Source organism: Lepidochelys kempii, chromosome 3 (assembly GCF_965140265.1).
Source record: "Lepidochelys kempii isolate rLepKem1 chromosome 3, rLepKem1.hap2, whole genome shotgun sequence".
NCBI classification, from domain to species: Eukaryota; Metazoa; Chordata; order Testudines; family Cheloniidae; genus Lepidochelys; species Lepidochelys kempii.
Genome location: NC_133258.1, coordinates 35,503,535 through 35,529,236, shown reverse-complemented (window position 1 = coordinate 35,529,236; position 25,702 = coordinate 35,503,535). Strand labels below are relative to the sequence as shown.

The 25,702-nt window shown below is 38.2% G+C and overlaps 2 protein-coding genes across 5 annotated transcripts in view; one reads left to right on the top strand and one right to left on the bottom strand.

The window, feature by feature from the left end:
- The window catches only part of ADI1 (acireductone dioxygenase 1), a 90,400-nt gene that overhangs the window by 14,817 nt on the left and 49,881 nt on the right, over positions 1-25,702 (bottom strand). The gene's annotated exons all lie outside the window — the stretch shown is intronic.
- Positions 1-25,702, top strand: part of TRAPPC12 (trafficking protein particle complex subunit 12) — an 85,189-nt gene that overhangs the window by 44,173 nt on the left and 15,314 nt on the right. For 2 of the 4 annotated variants that reach the window (XM_073336095.1, XM_073336094.1), the window contains 3 exons: positions 13,437-13,549; positions 19,209-19,281; positions 24,617-24,690. In XM_073336095.1, coding sequence (XP_073192196.1) covers positions 13,437-13,549; positions 19,209-19,281; positions 24,617-24,690 — 260 coding nt within the window. The remainder of the gene's footprint in view (positions 1-13,436; positions 13,550-19,208; positions 19,282-24,616; positions 24,691-25,702) is intronic. The other 2 variants (XR_012157933.1, XM_073336096.1) reach the window with 2 other exon arrangements.

Here is a 25,702-nt window from a genome sequence, read left to right as displayed (position 1 = left end):
CTTCCAAGTATACAGCTGGAGCTAAATAATTTGTATTTTTTTCTTTCTCCTTTTGCTTTCTCTTTTTTCCTTTCCTTTTCCCCACTCCCTCCTTTTAGTTTTCTGTATTTCCTCCTTACAAGGATGCTTGTTTCCTTATACAACCTTTCTAGGTGGAAAATGTTTAGTGTGTAGGAAGATTATAGAAAGGTATGAAAGAAATGGTACAGATCCAACATGACTTCCGGAGACTGGGGTTAGTATTTTTCCTTCTACATCAAGGGTTTTCTTGCAGATGAAATTCATTAGGATCACATAGCTAATCCTAAATAGTTTCTCTTCACAGTGAGCGCCATAACCTAGTTAAGCACTAATTTGATTGCTGCTGGTATTTACCACCCATGATGCATTTGGGCAGGCTGTAGACAGCAGATCAGGAAGCATATCTAGGCATTTTGGGTGTGAAGGGGAAGCACTCAATTGCCAGCCATTGAAATCCTCATTTTTTTGGTCTAGAACTGTTGCAGCTACATTCTGGTCTCTCATTTTAAATTTGGTGATTGGCATCAGGTGGTGTTTGTTATGACACCTGTCAAAATATGTAGCTGTTCTTACTGGAACATGAATTGGAATGTTTGGCCTTAGCAAATTTTACCTGATCTTACTGATTGTTCCATCTGTTCCAAGGTCTTTGCATTATCTATCCTGCTTTTAAGAGAGATTTATTTTTTCTGGTACCATTCAATTTTGCCTTCTTTTATGCTATTAATATATTAAAAGGACAATGTCAACCTGAAAATTATATTCTCTGAAAATGTTGAACCTACTATAATTAAAAGTAACACCTAATGTAACTCATTGGGGAAAAAAGTAACTTAAATTCCCATTGTCTATACTTTTTACTATACACAAAGCTGCTTTTAGAACCCCAAAAGCTATCAACAGTGTTTAAATTTAGGGACCTTGAGTATGGAGACCTCCAGCACCTGAGTTAAAGGAGAACTCCAGTAGCTGGCAGTAGAAGTAGGCTGTTCTCTTTTGTTCACTAGCTTTTCAAGTGAGTAATACTGTCAGTGTTACTTTCGCTGTTCTGCTGGATAGCCAGTCAATTTCTCCCTTGCTGAAGAAAACCTTATAAACATCAACTGGAGAGTAGAAAACCCTTTTAGCAATATATATGCTTTTGAATTTCAGGACCTACTATTTGTTTTTATATACTGCTATTTGGAGGTGTACTTGTTATTTGATCAGCATCAGTATATTTGGTACAGTATTCAATAATATATAATAGAGGACCTGGTCTCTACCCGAAGGAGTTTATAATCAAAGTCTCTGATCTTGCGGAGGGCTGCATACAGCCGGTCCTCGATGTGTGCATCACATCCCTTTGCCTAGTGGGATTCTACATGGATGTATATGTCCACCTATGTAAGGGCCCTTTGCAGGGCTGGGCTTAAGTTAGGCAGTGCAGTTCAGACCACAGAACAGCAGGTAACCAAGTACAGGGAACGCTTTCAGACAATATAGTTGACACTTAATTCTGTAGAATCCGAGGCTGGGAAAGACCACTGTGATAATCTAATCTGACCTCCTGTATAACACAGGCCAGAGAACTTCCCCAAAATAATTCCTAGAATATATCTTTTTAGAAAAACATCCTATCTTGATTTTGAAATTGTCAGTGATGAAGAGTTCACCATGACCTTTGTTAAATTGTTCCACTGGTTGATTAATTATGTAATATAGCACATTTATTTCTGTCATAGATTAGTATTAATATACTCATACTTTCTTGCTTTCTCTTTTCCCATGTAATCCATTGGTTATTGAAGCAGATATATTCCCTTTTACTGTCTTTGATCCATAGGTTGATGAGATTAAATTTCATTTGATGAATTCTGTAATCCGTTTATCAGATCTTTATAATACTATTGTTGTTATTGAGAGGTTATAATACTCAACAAATATCATTGCTGCTTCTCAATTTTTTTCCAGGTAGTTGAAACAATGTATAAAACAAAAATAACAATCCTTTCTCCATACTGATATACTCTCTGCCAATCACCTCTTCCATCTTGAAATACTTCCATTCAAAAGCACCCAGTGTTTTCAACATGCAAATGATTACTTCATCATCCAGTCACGCTGCTCACTCTCCCCAACTCTTCCACTATGACTACTTCCCTCTTCGAGGAAGGATGGTGTTATGATTATGTCAGTGGACTCAGTGCCCAGACTCTCTGGGGGACTTTGAGCAAGTCACTTTGAGCAAGTCACTTTGAGCAAGTCACACAAAGGAGGATAATGGTACTTCCTTTCTCTCATGGTTGGTCTATATTGTCTGTTTAGATTGTAAATTCTTCAGGGAAAGATTTGTCTCTTACTACGGTATTTTCTTTTATGGTACCTAGCACAATGTGGCCACAATCTTGGTTGGTGCATGTAGTCATTGTATGTAAATTTCATATCTGAATGTTAACATTATGTCTGTCGTATTTCCGTGCACCTCATACATGTTTGCACAACATTGATTTTCTTTGGTCTACAAATTAAATATAGCAGGAAACTAGTTATGACCCACTCTGATTAAATTTGGGAAGTGGTTTCCATTCTAAGCCCATTTATTCAATTATTCAGAACTTCCTGAAACTTTCAGATCATGTGCTGAAATTTTCCATACTTGGTTTCTACCTGAAAGTTTTGGACAGTTTCAACAAAACAGTTCAAATACTTTTAAGCAAAGGAAACGTGAGGAAAAAATACTGTAAATAATAATAATAAAATTATTTTTGTAACTTTGTTGCTTAGTAATATAATCCTAAAGCTGAAATTATTGAAATTTGCCATGGAAATTTACTTCAATTTTACTGAATTGTGGGCATTGGGAAAAATCACATACTTATCATGTGTCACAGAGTGCACTTAGGGCCTGATTCCATTTAAAATAAAATGTAATTTTTTAATATAGCCAAATGCAAAGGTATACACTAGGAACAAGGACTGCAGATCATATCTATAGAATCGGGGACTGTATGCTGGAAAGCAGTGATCTGAAAAGGATTTTCCAGCATCATAGTTGACAGGCAAGACAAGACATAACAAGAACCAGTGGCTCAAAGCTGAAGCCAGACAAATTCAAATTAGAAATTAGGCACACATTTTTAACTGGAACAACGTACCAAGGGATATGGTGGATTCTCTCCTCCTTTTGATTGATGTTCTCAAATCAAGACTGGATGGCTTTCTGGAAGATATATTTTAGCCAAACACAGGTTATGTTTTAGTCAAAAATAAGTTGTTGGGCTCAGTAAAGGGGTAGCAGGGTGAGTTTTAATGGCCTATGATATACACAAGATCATATTAAATGATCTAATGTACGCTTCTGACCTGAAACTCTGTGAATCCAGTGCCTATTGAAGTCAATGGGAGCCTTTCCATTGATCTAAATGGCTGTTGGATAAGGCCCTTGAGGAAGGCTGTGCATTCATATGTACTCAAATTAGTTTTCTAGGCAACTGACTGATCACTTGTAAATCTCCTAAAGAGTATGGGATAGGGCATGCCAGGTGTGTCTAGCCAAATAGTTCTTCAATATGTAATTTACCATGCTGCTTTTTTTTGCAAGCAAGCAGAACTTTGAAATCTTGGAGAAGGATACTTTGTTTTTGGCGTGTCCACCTTTTTTCTTTTTAAATTTTAAAAAAATGAGTTGTTTTGTTTTAAACTATATTAATAGACTGTTAAAGTTGCATGGTTAAGTATTCAAAAGGCATGAAGTGACAATTACGGTTCCCCTTGTGCGTATATGTTACAATATTGGACTACATGATGTCATATTATTTCTCAGTTAATAAAGCAGAAGAGCCCTATATACAGGATTTTACATTCTGTTTGGATATACAAAGAAGTGTACAATACTGTGTGTGTGTGTGTGTGTGTAAAAACCATACTAGTTCAGCACACTACATAGAACAACATGTGACAGTGAAAATTTGCTGGTTATGGAAAGGCCATCAAAGTTCACAGGCAGATGAACTTTGATTAATTCTCTCATCCTTTGATGTACACTGTCTGAGGAAGACTGTGCTGGTGATTCAGAAGAAAATGCACTCTATGAAGTTTACTGACCAAAGGCCTGGCTCATTGATTCTTTCTGTTGGTTTCAGTGAGTGCTGAATCAGGCCCAAAGGCCTGCAAAAAATTATGCATTTGAGTAGTCCCATTGAATTGAATTACTCATGTGCATAAGTGAGTTCAGTTGAATTACTTGTGTTCATAAGTGTTGGCAGGTTCTGGACCAAAATTATTAAAACTGCATATGTTAGAGAAAAGATACTTTATCATATAGAAAGTGTCAGTAATAGTTTAAACTGTTTTCACAGTGAATATAGTGTAAATATGTAAGAATACAATATGCTGTAAAGTTGCAGAAAAAGTATATTACAGTTGTATTACTTTAGAGATTGTATAAAATCATGTGACCAAGACTATATTGTATTGTATGTGCACAAGGGAAGAGATAAAAGTTGTGCCTGAAACCTTAAGTTTGCACACTTAATCATGGATCCTCAGTGTTCTATTAACTTTGTTTTATGTATGGGAGTCTAAGAAATTCCTATTCCTTGCATCTGTTGTTCTTTATTCTACTTCAACTACTTTTTGCACTACCTTGCTTAAGCCTTGTCAGGTTTCCTTTCCCTCTCTGAACTCTGTGGTACAGATGTGGGGAGCCGCATGCAAGACCCCCTCAGCTTATTTTTACCAGCTTACGTTAAAAACTTTCCCAAGGCACAAATTCCACCTTGTCCTTGAACAGTATGCTGCCACCACCAAGTGATTTAGACAGAGAATCATGGAAAGGACCACTTGGAGTTCCTGTTCCCCCAAAATATGCCCCCAAGCCCTTACACCCCCTTTCTGGGGGGAGGGGCTTGAGAATAAAATCCTAACCAATTGGTTACAAAGTGAACACAGACCCAAATCCCTGGATCTTTGGACACTGAAAAAAAATCAATCAGTTCTTAAAAGAATTTTTTTTAAAAGGTAAAAATCCCCTCTGTAAAATCAGGTTGGAAGATAACTTTACGGGGTCACAAAAGATGCACAAAACACAGAGGAACCCCCCTTTAGCCTTAGTTTCAAAGTTAAAACAAAACAGGGATGAACCTCCCTCCAGCAAAGGGAAAATTCACAAGTTGAGAAAACAAAGATAAACTAATACGCCTTCCCTGGCTGTACTTACAATTTCTGTAATATGAGAGACTGGTTCAGAATGGTTTGGAGGACATGGATTAATGTCCAGTCCCTCTTAGTCCCAAGAGCAAATGAACACAGAAACAAAGAACCCAAAACAAAGCCTCTCCCCCACCCCAGATTTGAAAGTATCTTTTGTCCCCCTAGCTTCCTTTGGTCAGGTGCTAACCAGGTTATTTGAGCTTTTTAACCCCTTACAGGTAAGGAGGAATTTTAGGCTACCCTTGTGGTTATGACAAGCCTTACTTAGCCATACTTATGGATCTGCATTAATCTGTGAACACCTTTTTTATTTTTCTCTATTTCCTGTTACTTCAAGTACTTGATTAAGTTTCAACAATTTCATGGATTTTTCCAAAAGTTTCTCTACTGAAGTGTAACATCTTGTTTTATCCTTTCTTAGTGAATTATCTGGATGTTAGTTATTGTCCACGTCTTTTTCACTTTTCGTTTTTCGTGATCTATTAAAGTGATGCAGGAGAACATTTTAAATAAAAAAATCATGAATTGTTAGTTTATAAACCATGGGGCCCTGAGCAACATAGTTATACCAACCTAGCTCCCAGTGTAGACAGTGCTATGTCAACAGGATGGCTTCTCCATCGACATAGCTACAGCCTCTCGGGGGGGTGGAGTACCTACACTGACAGGAGAAGCTCTCTCGTCCGTATAGGTCCCATCTTCAGTAAGTGCTGCAGTGGTACAGCTGCACCAGTGCATCTCTTTTAACTAACTTTTTTCACTTTTCCTTTTAACTTATTTTCTTCTCCTTTATTCTCTGACTATATCATTCATGATTTCACTTTATTCTGAGTCTTAAATATTATTTGGTTCATTTACATGCGACTTTTATCAAAGTAAATCTGGAATTTGGCCCTCTTCATATTTACAGTATCGTATCGCTTATTGCCAACTCCAAATGTTCAGAAATCATAAATACCCCCCCAAAAATCATGAAATTGACTTTAAGATCATGAGACTTAAGAAAGTAATAAATGTGGGGTTCTTGTGATTTGCTTTCTAGTTTCTGAGCCTTTAATGTACACTTGGGCCGTGTTTCCAAGCTTTTCTTCACTGCCATGAAGGCTAGAAAGTTACTTTTCCTTTTATTGTGAGAGTCTCACCTTTCATTAGCACTTGTTTTCAGGCACTGGGTCTTTAAATAAAACCTAAAATAAAACATAATATATCCCAAGACTCATGATAAAGTTGTAAGAGTTGGCAACTCTGAAAACTTACCAGAGTAGTAATTCAGCAGGTTTGAAATGAAGAGAAATATTTTCCCTATTTTACATCTGAGATTTTTAGTTTTCTTTATACAATGTAGATTTATATAAATACAGAAGATTAGTCTTTTAAAAGCTTAAATATCTCAAGAAGAATGAATTCTTAGTGCCTGAATTTTCACCTTTCTCTCCCCCCAAGTGTGTTTTTTGTTTTTTGTTTTGTTTTTCCTTAATACTTTTTTGGCCTAGGTCTGGATCTTGCTCCCTTTAATGTCAGTGGCAAAATTCCCTTTGACTTTAGTAGGGTCAAAATTAAGCTTGTAGTGCTGAGTAACACTAAAGCTGTTTAAACAATAATTAGTGCAAATATTTGTTTTGAGCTGTAAGAGCATGCTTAGAAGAGAACTGCAGCAGGTTTTCTTCCACTGCAGTTTACTGGGGAGCTGTTGCAGAGAGGATTGGGTGTTGCTTACAAGCTGCCAAGTTTTGATGAATTGGGACTGAGAGTTTTGTTTACTTTGTAGAAACAATGAGGGGAAAAAAAGAGACAAGACTTGAGGGAATATTGCAATAATAATGAGAGAACAACAGTTTCCTGTTCTTGCCTTCATTTCCACAAAGCTTCGAAGGATCCCTTCCTTTTCATAGCAGAAATATTAATCACTAGTGGCTATCACAGATAACGTGTAGTCATCAAAAGTTTACGTAGCGTTAAAGCTCCAGAATACTAATTGTTGCAACTTCTTCTTTAGGCAACTGTTGTGAAATACCTATGGTCTTAAAGAATTCTCTTTATATTCCATAGATAATGTTCTTTGTGCATTCCTGGGTAAATCTGATTATATGATCCTGTTCAACTTGATTTTTTTTTTTTTATTGTAAGAGGGTAGTGGTGCTCTCACAGCTCATAACCTAGATATCTCCAACGTAATCACATGCAAGACAATTCACATAGAAATGCTTTACAACAATATAAAATATTTAAATTTCACATTTCTTGTTCAGCTACGGTTTTAGTTTTCATGTTTTCTCATCACTATAATTGATTTATATTGTAAATATACCTAAGTTCTCCTATTTATAGATTCAGCAGCATGCTATTTTAAAACTACTTATTGTATTATTCATGTTTCATATTGCAAAGTCCGGTCTGTCCGCTTAACATTGGCGCCCATCACCCTGTATCTGAGTACCTTCCACATCAAATCAGTAGCAGTAGTGAACTCCCTAATGAACTGCTTGGAGTCTCCAGCTGTCATCCCTTTTTAAGGAAAATACTGTGGTGTTTTTTTTGTTTGCTTGTGTTTTAGGTTGTTTTGATTTGTTACATATTTTTATTTTTGTGGGAGGTTCTTGAGTAGATGGAGAGGCAGAGTGTCAATGTTGTGAGTCATTCTCTCCATCAGTGTTTATTAGTTTGGCAGTATACTCGAATTTCTTTCTTTCCAAACTGGAACAGTAGATTTTTATCCTGTGTTTTGCTTATAGTAGCAAATATCTTTTTTCTGGTGTCTCAATATGCACATACAAAACTCCTCAATTTGTCACATTTAACAAAAAATACTGTTTGGGTGACTAATTACCTCACAATTTAAGCAAATCTTTATAATTACATATTCAACTATGACATTATTAAACTAATGTAGAATTGTTTTGTTTCATCTTGTTTCAGTAATTATTTAAAACCATATGTATTCATTTCAGAGAGCAAAATTTTAAGTATTATATTTTTACTATAGATATGTTTTTCCTTCAATATTTTAATTAATAGAAAGATGAGCTTATATTATTTTCAGTGATCCTCTGTGCTAACTTCTGAAAATTTATTTAGATTATTTTCTTTGGTTCTGTGTTTAGTATATCTTTTTTAGTATATTTAGTATTTTTTTTATCTTTAGGATATTTTCATTGTCTTTTTTTTGGGGGGGGGAGCAAGGTTTGTTACATTTGCAGTACTAATATTCTCGGTATATTTTTCCTTTGTTACTATCCTTATATTAAGACCATCAAAAAGATTTTTTTTTTAAAAAAAAAAATCAAAAGGCTCAACATCCATAAGACAGTGGAAGCTGTGTTTGGGATTGGGTTTTTTTTTTGTTTTTTTTTTTTTGTGGATTTGCCCTTTTCTACTAGAATGGGCTCTTCCATGTCAGCTCCTTTGGCACTGGTTTTCTTACTCTCGGCAGGAGGAAACTGAAAGACATGCTTTTGATTCAATATGATGTGGTGGTGTCACAGAGCAACAAATCAAAGTCCTATTGTTTAGACCAAAATTCTTATTGAGCTCTGTTAAGTCTTCAAAGTCAGCACTTTCTGTGATTCTCTCATTAGATTGCTTTTTACCTTTTATCAGTAGAGCTTGATGAGACTTCACTGAAGATTCAGAAGAGTCATATTGCAGTTTGGTCTTTGCCTTTTTCATTCTCCGTTCTCCCCATGAAATTCTACTGACCTGCTTTTAGAGCCCATTATGCTCATAACCTTCCCTTCCGCCGTGATACCCACATAGGTCACCTTGCAGAGTCTTTTGATAACAAAGATTCACAATCATCCACCTTCTCAAAAGATTTTTAGTAACTTGCTATTGCTTCTCTCATGCTCTCACGGTCTTTCTCAATGTTTTTCTGTCACAGCAGTTTAAAGATAATTATTCCTCTTCCTCAATCTGAAAAAAAGCCACCGATTCAATTTTTGGATGTTAGAGATTGTACAGTAGGTAGAAAATATTGAAGTATTTTTGTTGGTTTCTTTTAAAAAATTATTCTAGAGTAAAAATAAAACTTTTTATGAACAAACCCTTTTAGATGCAATTTATAGGGATGCCATAAAAATTTTCAAGAGAAGTTGATTTATTTGTTTTATGTCTATGTATTTTGAAGGTTTTAACACTTACACACCAGTGAAGACTTTTAATGTCTAACATAAAGTAATGATCATTATTTTTCCCCAGAAAAATAAGTCCCCAATTGTTTCTTAAATTAACGTAATGTCATGTTTTCATATGGGTGCTGCTGAGTTGTACCTAAGAGTAACCACATCAAAATCATTTAATAAAAATGAAGATAGATGTTTCTAGATCCAATATGGGGGGAGGAGATCAAGCTGATTTATCTGAGAACAGTTTGGATCTCAAACTTTATTGTCCAACAAGGAAAACATCCCAGGGTTTTTCTGTAAACAAAGTTAGTTCTTAAAATTAAGATGTGTATGTACATACGTTTCTCCCTTTCAAAGGACCATTTCCTGATCTGATTTGACTGGCAGTTAGAAAATATTGGGGAAGTTGACTGATTGGAGTGCCCTATCAGAAGTTCAAGTTAAAAGTTGTTTTCTCTCCTCACTGGATGGCAACAGTTCCTTTTACCACATTTTCATGAGAGCATATGCACAGCTATGTGCATTCCTCCCAAAGTGAAACTTACCAAGAAAAATAATTTAGCAAAGTAACCAACCAACCAAGCAAATCATCCTTTTTTTTTTTTTCTGCTATTCAATAGGATATGTAAGGAAACTGAGGTGGGAGGGCAGTACAGTCAGTGCCTTCAGGATTTTTAAGTTCAGGTTGGCAGCCTGTTCAGTGAACAGTAAGTAACTGAATTTCAGTTCTCTGATTCTCGTGTATACTTGCCCTGGCTGCTGGCCAATAAAATTTTTCCAGATATGCTTGGATCACATTACTATAGTAAAAATTATTTTACTTAAAAGGATTCTAACTATATTATCAAGATTTATTCCAGGAGAGGCAACAGAGCGAAGAAAAACCACCAGTGTGTTGGATCCTTCTGGGATGTCAGCATGGGCCACAAAGAGCATAAAATAAAAATCTAGGGGTGGAAGCAAGGTATTGATCTCTTACTTCCTGTGGACTGGCTCCATGCTGCGGTACTCTTTGATGGACGCTGTGACATCACAGCAAGGTTCATACTAATGGTTCACATTTGAGTGGTTTCTGGCCAGCTGCCCTCAATGAAGTAGCGCATCATTTGTGCTTAACAAATAATAAATTAATAATACAAATAAAGTATATTTTTAGGTAATATTGTGCTGGATGCCCATCCTAACTGAGCTGTTGGGGACTTTCAGCGTGTACCAAAATTGGTATGTGAGTTTTTGCAGGACACTATGAGTTCCCATAGCTTTCTGCATCAGAAAATAATGAAATGAGTTTTTCTACTCACACAGGAAGTGTGATTTATAAGCCAGATACAGTCGGCCTTCAGCTCCATTCATCTCTCTAACATAAGGTGACACCAGCTTTGGTGATACGGCTTAGTAATGTGGTTCTGGGTTACTCCTTCCCTTGCTGCCTCTGATAGCATACCGCCACACACACTAGTGGCCTCATGCAGCAATGTAGAGGATCAATAACTTTCCAAAATAGACAGTTCCAAAGCTGGTTTACATATTCTGTGATGTGTTAGTGAGAGGCATGTTTCCTCTGTGGAACTGCCTATGGGCTGAACTATGCTGATTTGGTTCCCAAGTCAGGTCTCCCACATGATATTACTGCTGCTGTGTTACTGGGTTGATTAGTTTGTACAAAGAGAGCCAATAATACAGCCTTGTTCTGAGTTCTTTTCAGGGTTGTTACTGGTATAACGCTTTCATCAACAAAAATTGATTCTAAGCCTTTAAATGTTTTTCCATTTTATAGTCCACATTCTCTGAATCTTTGCTACACAAACTGGACCTAATTTGCCTTTTGCTTGACACAGAAAAATCTATTAGAGTATATCATGAGTTGCATGGATCATACCACACCAGTATGTGCCAACTTTTCTCCAAAATAACCATACTGTCTATGCATTTCTCGTTATTACTTCTTAGGAGAATTATTACTTGAAGGTTGAATTACAGCTCATTGATCCAACGTTGTGGTAGAGAATATGGCCAACCTTAGGTCATGTTTTTAGATTTGCAAGACAGGCATTTGAAGTTCATAGCATTCTGCTACAAAACCATTTTAGCTCAGTGTTCCCTGATGAAGAGTCTGCAGTGCTTACACTTTGGTTGTCCCCAGCTTGCATGCCTGGCTCTCTAGCGATCTAGGCACTTTTCCTTATCTTGTTTTGTCCTGTATTGTGCTTGATTACTAGTCAGTATAAGGACATACTAATCTCTTTGCTATTGGTTTGATAACATTTTTAAATGTTTCCTTAAAAAGAATTCCAAAGACATTTTTGCTTTCTTTAGCTGCATAACGCATAAGGTATACAACACAGATTGTGTGTACTCCTACAGGGGGAACACTTCAGTCTCTAAGAGGAGCCTTTGGGGATACTTACCTTTGGAGAAAGGGAATTTACTTAGATGTAATTGGAGTTCTCTTAAGGTCATAATTAGTGAGTGGTTTTCTGGTTAAGATTCTGTCTTGTTTTTTAAAAAAATCTTTAGAGACAATAACTCCTTGTATATTTCCCCCTTTGATACATGTGCCTTATTAGAGCAGGTGCAAAATCTCAAAAAAGCACCTGAATCTGTTTATGAAAACTGATGGGCCAAAAATGAGACTCTGTGGAGGATAATCCCTTTAGTTTAGAGTATGCCATCAGGTTAGTGTACTAGACTTTTATAGACAAGCGTGTTTTCTCTCTCTCTCTCTGTCATCTTCTCCCCCATCATAGCTTTCCCGTTTGTTACTAATAACTTTGTTTCTTAGGATCTGATTCTTACCTCAGATAGTTTTGCTCAGTGTCCATTGAAGCGTGCAAATATCTGAGAGCAAATAAGGTGCAAAGTGGCTCTGAGTCTCATTGAAGTCAATTAGGATGCCGAGATACTTGCAGGATTGGGTCCTTAGATTACTGGTTTTTTTGTTTTTTTTTTTTACTTTCTAATAACATTGAAAGAAGGCAATCGTTTTGTTGCAAATATTGGTTAAAGTTCTCTTTCCCCACCCCTTCCGTTTCGTATCCTTCTGTCTCACTGAAAGGAAGACTTTATTCAGTATGGGATTCACAGCGTAATGAGTCCCTCCGTAGGAACACTACTGTCTTCACTGGAGACAATATTTAACACAATAAAAACTGAACTAAAGGGGTAGGGGGAGAGGTGGGGAGCTGTTTGGTGTTGCAGGGATGAGCACATTGGATCCCAGATCCTTACTGAGGCCTTTGGGCACTATTACAATACAAAGTACTGATAATAGAATCTCAAATAACATATTTTACTTCCTTGTTTTTCTTTAATTACACATCAGATTTAATATACCTTTGTTACAGTATGCCTCTTAAGTTTTTGTTCAATTTGCTATTTTCATTCTCTTACCTAGTTTCTTTTAACATATGTGGGTTTTCTATCTTTATTTTTTTCTTTTTGTCTTTTTTTTTTTTTAAGGGGCCCTTTAAATCTGCTTTTTATTTATTTGGAGGAAGCGTGAGTGCAGGGGACTGGACTAGATGATCTCTCAAGGTCCCTTCCAGTCCTATGATTCTGTGATTTAATTTTCATTTAATTTGTGTTCCTTTCTTATTTGGTTATCTGTCTCTCTCAATGTGTGTGTCATCTTTAAGAGCTACCATCAGAAAATCCATCTTAAATTCTTCAGTACTATTGTTAAATTAGGGGTTATTGTATTTCTGTAGCAATTCTGTAGTTAAATTGTGGATGAGTTTCCATTCTAAACCCTTATTTTTCAGTTGCTAATAAATTTCTTTTGGACTTCTAGACACACCATATGCTATTATTTTAAGGATGAATTGGTTGCACACTTTTACCATTGTGATTATGCTTGTCTGTAGATATTTATATTTCTCTGTTCAAAAATATATTATTCTATAAAGTAGCAAACATTTTCCTCATTTAACATTTAGTTATTAAATCAAGGGAAGAAGAGAATTTAGAGATTTTAATTCCTAATCACTTACTCTAGTGAATATGCCTAGGATATGTTTTAAGAAATACCATATAGACCATAGGCAACAATATGCATTGATAACTGTAGCAATCAAATTCAGAAACGTTTCATTATGATTCTAGGTTCCATGGTTCCCTTTTCCATGCGGATTTTACATGCTGAACTTGAACAGTACCTAGGAAATCCCCAGGAGTCACTTGATAGACTGCACAGCATGAAAACAATCTGCACAAAGGTAAAAGCTTCTTTAGACCAGAGGTTCCCAAATTTTTTTTGCTGTGCCCTATTCTCCATGGGAGTCATATAGCCCGCCTACCCTCCCCCTTCCAACTCCTGGTTGTCCAAGGCAGAAAGTGACTCACTGAGGGGAACAGGCAATGCACACTTGGGATGTCAGCAGGACGTGACTGGCTCCATGCCTGGAGGACTCCAGGTGGTGTGGTGTGGAGCAGAGTAGGCTGGGGCTCCTTGTTCTCCCCATGCCAAGAGCTTCTTGCTTCTGCAAGCTCCGGAGGGTTTAAAATACATGAGGCTGCAGCCAGCTGGGTGTCTGGGCTGCAGCAGGGCAGTACATAGGAGAGGACATAGGGAGTCCCCAGCAGTCAGGGAGGTGAGGAGAGGGAGAGTAGCAGGCTGCTCCTGGGACAGGGCTGGGCAGGACTATGCCCCCTGAAAACCTCCTCGTGCCCTCCCCCCCAGGGCAGTGCACCACACAGTTAGACAAAACTGTGCTCTATACAGTAGAATCTCTTAATGTTTATGCAGGTATATTTTACTGCCTTTACCCAGAGGATCCAGTGTAGGACTAGATTTAGGCTTTAGACTAGCCCCGACAATGGGATGGTATTTAAGTGCAGGGCCCCAGAAATTGCACAAGGAAAGGATTGTGCCACTCCTTCCATAGCTTCTGGGGAGTAATTTACTTTCACTCCTTTTTGGGATGTAGAATTCTTCCCTCTCTCACCATGCCTGCCAGCTCTGTTGACTGGGGTAAGGGAGACAATAGCTGGGTAGAAAAATGGCTGCATCCTGATAGAGACTGTGCATGCCTGAGTAGGAGGGTTTATCTTCTTGTACAGCTGCATGAAACGAGAGCATAGTATAGCTCTTACTGACCAAGAAGTCTGCTTCCCCCCATCAAAAGATATTAGCACTCTGGATAACTTACAGTGGAAGTGAGAAAGTGACTGAGGTGTAGTGTCTTCTATTGGACCAACTTCTGTTGGTGAAAGAGAGACACTTTCGAGTTTACACAGAGCTCTTCTTACGCTCTTTTCTTACTCAAAAGCTCGGCTTTTTCACCAGCAGAAGTTGGTCCAATAAAAGATATTACCTCACCCACCTTGTCTCTCTAATATCCTGGAACCAAGATGGCTACAACAACACTGCATACAGTGATGGAAGTGACAGTTATTTGGAAATTCTAATCAGTTATTTTTAAAAGATTGATATTTAATGCAGTGTTAGTTCTTGTTTTTAACGAGCGCTTTTCAGTGCTGAAGTTAGACTAGTACTGTTATGGGTACTCCTTGTACGCAAATGTGACAAAAGCTTCCCTGTACAAAGTTTACAACAAATACCTCTTCTAGTATCTCAGATTAAGAGATACTGTTTTTATTTATTGTAAACTCTATTATAAATTCCAGATTAGCTCTTTAAAGAACTGTAGCGTTGCATGCAGTTGTGATACTGAAAAATTTTGCAACTTTACCAAAGATAAATAAATATGAATACCTCAGTGTTTGTTGTATTTGCTATACTTACTCTCAGAAATACCTTGAATAATACAAATGCAGAATATAGATAATTTCCAATGTTATTTTGTTGTTTAAGACAGTTGGCAAGTTTTACCAATGTATTTAATAAAACAAAACATAGCAGAATAACTAGGATTTTAAACCAAAAACCAGGACTCCATTCTTTCTGCTGTGTACAGGGTTTGGCAAATGAAGGGTTCTGTGGCTCTTGCCGTACTGTTAGAAAGAAGAACTGTTTGGAAACACTTATGGGATGTACAGAGTTTGGCAATTGGGAGAAATTCTTTTTGGGACATTTTTCATCATCTTGCAGAGTGTATCTGCTGTTGTTGGGTTTAGTGTGTGGGTAGTGTTGGTGGCCTCTCATCTGGGCATCCTTCTGGCCTTAGACTGTGACTCTGACTTTCTGACCCACTGGCTTTATGTCCTGCCTCTTCTCTGACTTTCCTTTACATGCTCCTGGATAAGCACTCTTCCTTATCTTAAAGAGACTCGCCTCCTAACTGCTTCTGAGCTCAGCATCAGCATGGTACCTCCATATTGAATTTTGCATACACTGGCATACAATATATTATAGTGTTTCAAATCCTGGTCTTGTGCTATCTGGTATTTGAAGTGCCACTCTCTTTGGCATGTGTCAGAGCTTGCAGCTGGCTATGTTAAAATGGACAAATCCCACTTATGACATAATTAGCCATGATTCCCTGCCAGAACAAAGATGTCTGGTCAACCTTGAGATGAAAGATATGCATTTCCTCTTTTTATTTTTATTTTTAAAGGATATATTGCTATTCAGTTATTTTAAAGGCCTAACAACCATATGGCTTTAGTTGTGTGCCATCAGATACATATTTTGTCTTCCAGTGCACCTCTAAGACAGGAATTGCAGGAACAGGTGTAAGGGAGAGAGAATGAAATAAAGAGGAAGATGCATAAACAGGACAGATGAGAAATTTTACAAAGTTGGCAATTTAACCACCTAAAACATTTGAAATTGCTTAGAAAAAATTACTAAATCTGACATTTCTGCATATATAATTGGTCACACAAATCTGTTAATCAGGACATTGTCTGCAGTGTTCATAAGTAGAACACGTTCTCCACATTAAAAGAAAAAGTCATGGCACAGCCAAAAAAATAACATTAAAAATAGGGGGAATTGATGACGGGGGATCTTTGCAGCCATAAACCAATAGTGTTTTGTTTTATTACTTTAAAAGTGAAGGAGGAATATTTCAAAATCCTTAGCCCTCCTTCTCAAGTACAGAAGTGTCTATGGATACCCATTATGTAAATCTGATGATCTTGGAATCATAAAAGCTAGAGGTGCGAAAAGACGTATTAGCTCACCTTTTAGCTCCCTGCCAATGCATGATTGTTTTCTAATGCTTAGTCTAGTTTTTAATGAACCAGCCTGTGAGGTTGACACCACTTCCCTTGGGAGACTATTCCACGCTAATACAGTAAGAAAATTTCCTAGTATTCTGTTTTCCTTTACTTAATTTCATCACATTACCCCTAATTTAAACTCTGTATAATCCTAAATATTACCTCTCACTCCATGGTGTTTAACCCATTCAGATATTTGGCTAAAGTGACGTCTACAATCTATGCACATCACATTTAACTCTTTCATTCTGCTCTTAACTTGATCTCTCCAGCCCCCTGATCATTTTACTCTTATGTGAACTCTCTCGCATTTGCCAGTGTGTTTCTATAATCAGGTACACACAATTGCACTCGATATTCAAGATGAGTTCTGATGATGTTGCACCCAAAACTTCATCAGATATAAACATGAGGCATGAAGTCATCTCTAAGCCAGCCAATCAGTTTTAGTCATATTAAATATTTAGTCATGTTACAGTATAAACTGTAGCCAAAGGGGCAGATCCTATTCAAGAGAGCTCAAGGACTGGCATAACCAAAGCTTTTCAAGTGCATATCAAGGGGCATAATCAAAGTTTCTGTGGTCAGTTAGTACAGCGCCTGCCTGCGTAATCCTTATTAGGATTATAATATTAGTATAGAGTATTATAATTCTCCTATTGTGATAAACACCAAGTTCACACAGAAAAATAAAGTTTACCCTAATCAGGGTCATGCATGCATAACTAGAGTTTTGTTTTGCATTCCTTATGCAGATTGTTGAATGGAAACTTTTCCCAGAATCTAGTTTTATTTAATCAAATGTATAGCTGTGGATATGCCTCAAGGAGGAATTTAGATCATGTACATTTTTCCACTGAGTTCAAATACAGCTATGAATATAACCAGTGAAACAATCACAGGAACTGCAGAAATTGCATGTTCTACAATTTGTGTCTCATTGCAAATTCTGCCTTTTTCTGCATAAGTTAAGTTTCTTGTTTTAGGGCTGGGAAACGGGGTGGAAATTGCTAATACACTGTGTGGTACCACTAGTCTTCCCTGCATAAATCAATATGCTGTTGCCCTGTTAAGCCAGCATTGCAGAGAACTGTCTCCAGACAAACAGTAGCATCAGCCGCAAAGGTATAAACTGTTTCTTCCATTTACCTCAATGATGTGTTCACTTGAAAATCTAGCTGGGACCATTTAAATGCTAATACTACCGTGAAAGAAACTCTAACAAACACTCACCTGGAGACAAAAATTTAAAGAGAAGAGAAACCTGCCTTGGACTAAAATCATTCCTGGTGTAACCAGAATGAAATCAGTGTAATTACTTCAGAGTTGCATTTTAACCCATGATTCTCTTCTGTTGCAAAATAAACTTTCCTTTTGCCTGCCTGTTGACCTAAATGGCCATTTTTTATACACTGCTGAAGAGGCACTAGGCTCCTAGCTGCATCTTTTGGCACCTAAACTTCTTTAAAAATCTATTCTTTAAGTTCCTGAACCCCATTTTCAAAAGGCTCTTCATGCCTAAGGCACTTTTCAAAATAGAACTTAAGCTCTGGAATCAATTGATCTCTTTTGACAATTTTACCTATTTCTTTTATTGTTTGGAAAGCACAAAGCACATTTTGAGTGCTACTGCACTGTAAATAATCTCTCTTTAAACTGTCATGAGCTGAAAGCACTAGGTACGCAGTGCACTGGGCTCCTAGGAGAGGGAGTGCCTCCTATGTTGCTGATAAACTAAACCCACCAGCTAATTAAAGAGTGAGTGGCTTAACAGGCTCTTAAGGGAGTCCCACTCAGTCTACTGTGACCAAAAAGATGAAACTGAAATGCGGTGATTTATGAGGGGATGGGAATCAGCAAAAATAGGGTAATCTTCAGGAGTCAGAGAGACATTTGGATACACCATAGCGGGATTGGAGAAATGCAATTAGCTTAAATTGCAAATGAAACTGTAGATATATATTTTTTCAAAGTGCAGATATCTTAAACCAGATGCTCCAATAGTTATACATATTCATTCTCCAGATAATCCAGCAAACATAATTTTTTGCTCACTCCGTAGCTTATATTATTTAAATCTCTAATAAATAAAAAACAGCAACAAAATCCCAACTTTGGGAAGCAAATGGAGCTGAGAGTTAGAAGGATCATTATTTAATTTAAGAACAAAAAGGGGGCAAATTCTGTTTAAAACCAGAGCATCAATGAATTTATGGGTTTCAGAGTAACAGCCGTGTTAGTCTGTATTCGCAAAAAGAAAAGGAGTACTTGTGGCACCTTAGAGACTAACCAATTTATTTGAGCATGAGCACTGTAGCTCACGAAAGCTCATGCTCAAATAAATGAATTTATGGGATACATAAAATAAAATTTAAAAAAACCTCTTAGTTCTCTTCTGGAATCAGTTTGACATTTTTGCAAGAGCTGAATCATTCTCTTCTGGAGCATATTTGATATTTTGCTTAACAAAATGCATATGTCCCTGGTATATGCTGTCTTTTAATGCTTTGTGAGTATCATAAACCTGAACTCTAACATCAGCACTACAGTTCAAAGGCTTTCTGTTATGATTGATCTAGCTATAGTAATAATCGGTGATTTTGAAATGTGTCCATGTGAAACATTCCTGTTTGAATTGTTTTACATACAGACTATGACAACTGTAGATAACTTGCATATAATACAAAATGCTGCCTAATTCCAGAATGCCTGTTTAAACTCATGTTAGTTTTAAAACATTTGCTACAGATATTAGAAAATTTGGCGCAAGGCTTAGCAGAAGATGGACGTATGACTAACATTACACAAGAGAACAGACAAGGTAGGCATTTTTTTAAAATTTCTTTTTACAGGCAGTGTATTTTTATAACTTGCCCAGGTATGCCAAAAGTTTTCAAAAGACTTCCCCAAAGCTGTTAAAAGAGTACTTTTGTGATATTATAGTCTCTTCAGCCCCTGAAATGATACATCTTGTATTTTTATTTGCTGGAATTCATTTAACAGTTTCACCTTTTATTTTGATCAAATTGGTGAATTAAATCAAATCTCCTTTGTAGTTTGAAGAAACAGAGAGTATGACTGCCATTCTTTAGTGTTAGGTGTACAAGAAAATCAATGCATTGCTGAGGCATTGGAGACAGACCAGATGGGTATCTGTCTTAAGAGGCTCATTGCCTCCATCAATCTTCTCCCCTGAAATCTGAGAAACTTCTTGAGATCCAAATTTTCCCTCCTTCCCTGTTGGTCCCAGCAGATTATATTAATTTGAAAGGTCTTTTGCTATGTATTACCATATTTTGATTTAATATTTATAGGAGACATTTTCTTTTTTCCTTTTTATTTTAATTAACTTATTTATTAAAGATCATGGGGCAGGAAGAAAGGGGATTGCGTCGGGAGCTGCTGATAGAGAATCCTGACAAGAAAAACATTCCTTTTTCCCACTTGAGAGCCTAAGGCTCACTGAAAATCAGTGAGATTTGTGGATCTGGGCCTTAGCATCCCAAAGAGACTTAGGCTCCTAAACTCCACTACAATTCATAAAACCCTGTTTGGCTGCCTCCTAACCCTAAATTCACTGAGTACCTAAATTTTTGCTTTAAAAGTTCCCAAGACACCAAAGATTTTGCCTCTGTGCATGTGCACAACACCTCACTCGTGGTGTCCAGATGCCTAACCTGCAGCGGGATCCTCAAATCAGGGGAAAATAGGCGGGGAGATGCCTATCTTTCCTGTTGGGCCCAGTCCGGTAAGCATGCAAAGAGCGTGCTTAATGGATGGGGACTCTTCAGAATCCAGCTGGAGGAGGGAGAAGTGGTGGTTGTGCTCTCCCTTATAACATTTAGCACAGTGGTTAGAGCACTTGCCTGGGATATGGGAGACCTAAATGGCCAGTACCCCCATCAGTCTCCCTCTACTTGATGGGGGTACTGGATTTAAACAGGGGACTCACACCTCTCAGGAAGGTGCTCTAACCATTGAGCTATGGGATATTCTGATGTGGAGTGCTCTCAATCTTTCCTGCTGAAGTTGGATGTGAAAGAGTGATTGGAGCTGGGGGACTGGATCTAGGGTCTCCCACATCCCAGGTGGGTGCCCTAACCACTGGCCTATAGTCTCATTTGCACTTTCTCTCTCTCTGGCCCTATGCTTATGTAAGTATTAATATAAAGTGGAACAGCTTCAGTAGGAGAGACTGAGGGAGCCCCACATCAGACTATTCCTTACCACATGGTTAGTACACTCTTCTGAGACGTGAGCGGCCCCGGCTTAAATCCTTTGGTCCCATCAAACAGAGGTGAGATTTGAGCCCAGGTCTTCCACATCCTGCGTAAGTGTTTTAACCACTGGGCTAAAAATTATACGGGAGATACCATCGCCACCTCCTCCAGCATTTCTTGCAAGGAACCACTTAGGCACCTAAGTCATCTGACACCATGAGAGGGGTTTCCAGCTGGGGATTGCAAGCAGACATAAGCTCCTCCCTGACTTAGGCACCTAACTTTGTCAGAGGAGTGGGGTTAAGGATACACCCCTCTCATCAGCTTCTCCCATTGGCTACTTAGACATCCCAGCATCATCCTTTTTATGAGGTAGTTGTCCCAATAAATCTATAAGGGTGCTCAGTACACTGTCAGCTTTCAAGTTTTATGGGCTGAGCGTCATCCTGGATGTGCCTGTATTTTGTACTTCAGAAGTGGCAACCCTAGTCACTTTTTTGAAAAACGGGACTTAGGCACCTAAGTAATTTAAGTGCTCTTGAAAATTTTATCTGACGTGAGGTTTTAGGCACTGTAACAGGGCAGGTGTACCCCTTACCATGTCTAGCAAGCTAGGGGTTAAAACATCTATCACAGGAAGCCAGAAGCCTTTCTTCCACTGCCAACAATCTATGAGTTAACCTGGTTAACATTCCTCAGGACACTGTTCCCCTACAGGGTCTAGGAAATCATTGTCTACCATTAGGGTGGGAGGAGAATAAATCAGTTTGTCTGGGTATAGTTGCCAACCAATGTGAAATTTTGCTTTAGACAAATCTCTAAGTGCTTTTTAGGGGGAAGGGGCATGTGCAAGAACCCATCAGCCAGCTATTTGCATATGTATTCTGGTGAATATTAAATTTACTTCTTTCTGGGGACAAGACCAAAAAGCAGAGAGAAATACTTGGCCTTTCTCAAAAATTATTTGAAAAAATGAAGCTCCTTCTCTATGTGGCTCTGTTTTCACCTTCTATTCCCTCTCCATACCTGGCTTCCTTCATAGGATTTCACTCTTTTCCACCCATTGGCTTTCTCCCACATGGATTCCCTCCTCATTTTCCCCAGGTCTTTTTGCCATTCCCCACCCTCTCTCTAAAAGACTGACTGCTTTTTGTCACATACGCAGAGACTTCTCTCCTAGCCACTTACTAGCTCTGTCCCCTGCAGGCTGCCCCTCTGACCTGCGGGTAACTGGCTCCTTGCTCTACGCCACTGTGTCTACAACTGCCTTTAGAGTTGTGCTCAACTCAGCAGGGGGAAGAGCTAGAAAAAAGGTAGTCAGCAGGAACCAGGGGAGGGAGTAGCTAAACAGCTGGGAGAGATGCTGCTGTGCTTGGAGTACAACTGCCTGTCTGCCTAACAGTGCCAAAGGACTCTGGGGATGCTTGCAGGGACTGTTGGCTGCTCTTGCCTGATGGGGTTGGTCGGCTCTGCTCCCTACTTACCCCTGTGCTGCGCTTTGAGCTGCAGGACGCTTTTATTTTTGTGGAAAATCCAGCTGAAACAAACCTTATTAACTGTGGCTGAAGACAACCTTAAGTCATTATGGGGATTATGTCTGGGGAGTAATTTCCTTATTGCCAGTGTGAGTAGGTGCTGCACCAACCAGCCCATGACATACATCTTCTCTAGTGTGGAGCAGAATGTCTCATTTTCCAATTGTTCAGTAGGAGAGATTTAGCACTGCACCATTTGCCTGGCAGCACGTTTGTTTTCTATAAGGAACCAAGTCTGCAGCTGCACCACGCACAGAGCTCCCATTGAAATGAATGGGAGCACATAGAGCCACTGTACAATCAGAGCTTAAATTAATAACCATTAGGAAGGAATGTTCAGATGGATAGTGTAACAGCAAGGGCTTGCAAGGTGAGTTATTGTCATTTCTACTACTGGGTTACTACTAATAATCATCAGGTATTGGGTTTCTATTTTTTGTTTTCCCATGTCATTCAGCCCCTTGCTGCCAGCAATAAGAATCCCTCCTGAGTGTCCTTTTAGTGCATCTTGCATATTTATTCAGCCTTCGGACTTACTGGGCCTGAGCTTGTAGCTGCTCAATGTTCAGAACTCCCATTGTCTTCTGTGTATTGAGCAGCTGTAGAAATGTACGCAGCCATCTAGGTTCCATTTTCCAGCATATTTGAAACTTCTCATTAGCTGCTGTTTTTACTTTATTCTCTGCCTGTCCTGGCTACCACACAGACATTTTAATAGTGCCAGCAATAACAGAAAGTGTTCTTTATAACCAAGTGATGTCACAACACAAAACAATAAACTATAATCAAATGCATTCTTTTTTAAACACATCACAGTAAGTTTGAAATATGGTATGAGCTACGTAATAGCTTAATTTTCAATCAACTGACTGGATCTCAGATCAATGTAACCCAGATTTTTTTAATATTAACATTTAGAGACAACACAAGCACAAAAACATCAGGAAATGCACTTGACAAACCTAAAATTGCTTCAAAAATGGGATGTTAACATCATTGGAAAGAGTTATTTAACACTGCCCTGTTTCTGCCATGGGCTCAGAAAGAAACAAAAGGTAGAAAACATGGGGTAGAATGTCCTCTCATAGTATGCAATGTACTCTCCAGTAATGGCAATACATGTTTTACATGAACTTGGGGTGGAAAATATATAAAATATGACTTCATACTGCTGAATGATATAAGAGAGCTATGACTAAGGAAGCTATTATAAATTAAATACCAGGTCCAATCTTGGAGACACAACTATGCACTCAATTTTTAATGTGTCTAGAACATAAAGTTATATTTTTTTACCTGTCTCACCAAGCTTTTATTACTTGTAATGAATGGCATTTGTAAATCCATTAAAAAAAATTAACTCTCTGTAACCTGCCATGGTTTTTATAACAGACCCCTTTATTGCTACACAAGAACAAACAGTTATCACTGTTCTGTTGCAATCCCCCCTTTTTCTTCCTGTCTTTCCAACCCCAATACAGTAACTTTGAGAGTTGATCGTCAGGGTGAGCCGTAATATTTGTTTTCAAATAATTTAATTCAAAATCAATCATGTACCAAATTAATATCCCTAATGTCTATTTTTGAAGGACAGAAGACTACATTTATTTCTAGTACTGATCTATAGAGCCCTGCACGAATACAAAATTTTTATGTGCATCCAATCCGTGATCTGTAAACGTGGTCTGAAGATATAAAGCGGATATCCTCAGATTTGCACGTCTCTCTGATCTATGGTCCCTGTGACAGTGGATACATAGGGAGAACCATTCTCTTACAACATCATGAGTCTGTCTCAAACCAAGGGAATGAGCAATCTGCTGCTGCAGCCTTTAAAGCCTACAAACTCCAGGAGCGTGGAAAAGACAGACAGACTTGGCAGATTTTTCCACCAGATCACTAAGCCAGAGGAAAACAAATAGTCCCAGACTGAGTGAGCGCTGACCCTGCATGTTCTGGCTTTGAGATGAGATTTCAGGCTACGTTTGGGTTTTTAGTTGATTAAATTTAATCCCATAAATTACACAGTTGTATGCTGATGGTAATAATTATTTAGATGTTTCTATGTATCTTCTGTTCTGATATTAGAAAATGTGTGGCTTCTTTTAGTATTTAATATGTTGCCTGAACTAAAAGCTGAAAGGTTGTCTGTTGCTTTTGCATCGTTGCATCATTTATGCAGATATTCTTTTCCTAGAACCAGTCGAATTAGTCCTTTTAAGAGAGGCAGTATTTTCTATCTGACAGTATGGTGTGGCAAAGAATTAAAAATTCTATGCTAAAACCCAGTGATTTTAACAAGGGGGATCTTTTAAATCAGAATTCATAGGACCAATAATTGATGGCTAGAAAAAACCTCTAATTTATTTGTGCACATTCACAAGCTGCTCTTATTTTGTAGCCTCTGTTGAGCTGTGGAGGTCACGTCTGGGCAGGGTGATGTACTCCATGGCAAACTGTCTGCTAATGATGAAGGTACGTGGGTGGCAATAACTGCAGAGTTACCGTATATACTAGAATAGAATGTCAGAGAAAGTGCAAGAGAATTACTGGTGCGTGGATAGGGGAAGACTACCTGACTGTACAAGGTTTAGCTTAGTGAAGAATTAATTGGACTTAGTAATTACTTACTTAATAACCACTTGCAGCAGTGTTCTTTAGGACCATATCTACACTTATTTCTCCTGAAATCATTTCAGAGCACATGCAATAACAATACAGAATTTGCATTTTTAAATTGAATTTTTCAAACACTTAACTAAATACTGTAATTAAAACCAATTATATGCTCTCTCTGTCTTTCTCAAACTATGTACTAGGAATGTTGCTCTAGTTGCACACAGTAATGATACTGTAGGCTTTGTGTGTGACAGAGACTCGAAGCATCCAAATACATCTTCTGCCTTGTCCATATGTCTGTGCAACTAGATTCTGACCCTGGAGTTTTTAGTCTCCTATAGCTGCAAAGGAAGGAACAGTCAGAGTGGAGTTGGCTATTTTTTGCCTGTTTCTCCACCCTTTCCTGTAAGCCTTCCTACTCCATTTTGTGCAACAGCTTCTCCTTGCATTCAGAAAGAGGGAACAACAAACTTCTTCCAAAGTAGACCTCGTTGCCATGGGAATAGGGATGCCCCTGTGCTAAGCTTGTGGCAAGAGCTATGGACTGCCTCAATCCAGATCTTAAAGCTACTTTATGGATCAGTTAGCAGCAAAACCCCAGAGCATCACTGTCCGCACTATAACCTCTCACAGACCAGGCTCTGAACTTCTCCATATTCCTAGTGTTCAAAACTGTAACGGTTCAAAAAAGAATTAGATAAGTTCATGGAGGATAGGTCCATCAGTGGATATTAGCCAAGATGGTCAGAGATGCAACCCCATGCTCTGGGTTTACTTAGCCTCTGACTGACTGCCAGAAGTTGGGAGTGGACAACGGGGGGGTGGATACCTTGACAATTGCCTGTTCTGGTCATTCCTTCTGAAGCAC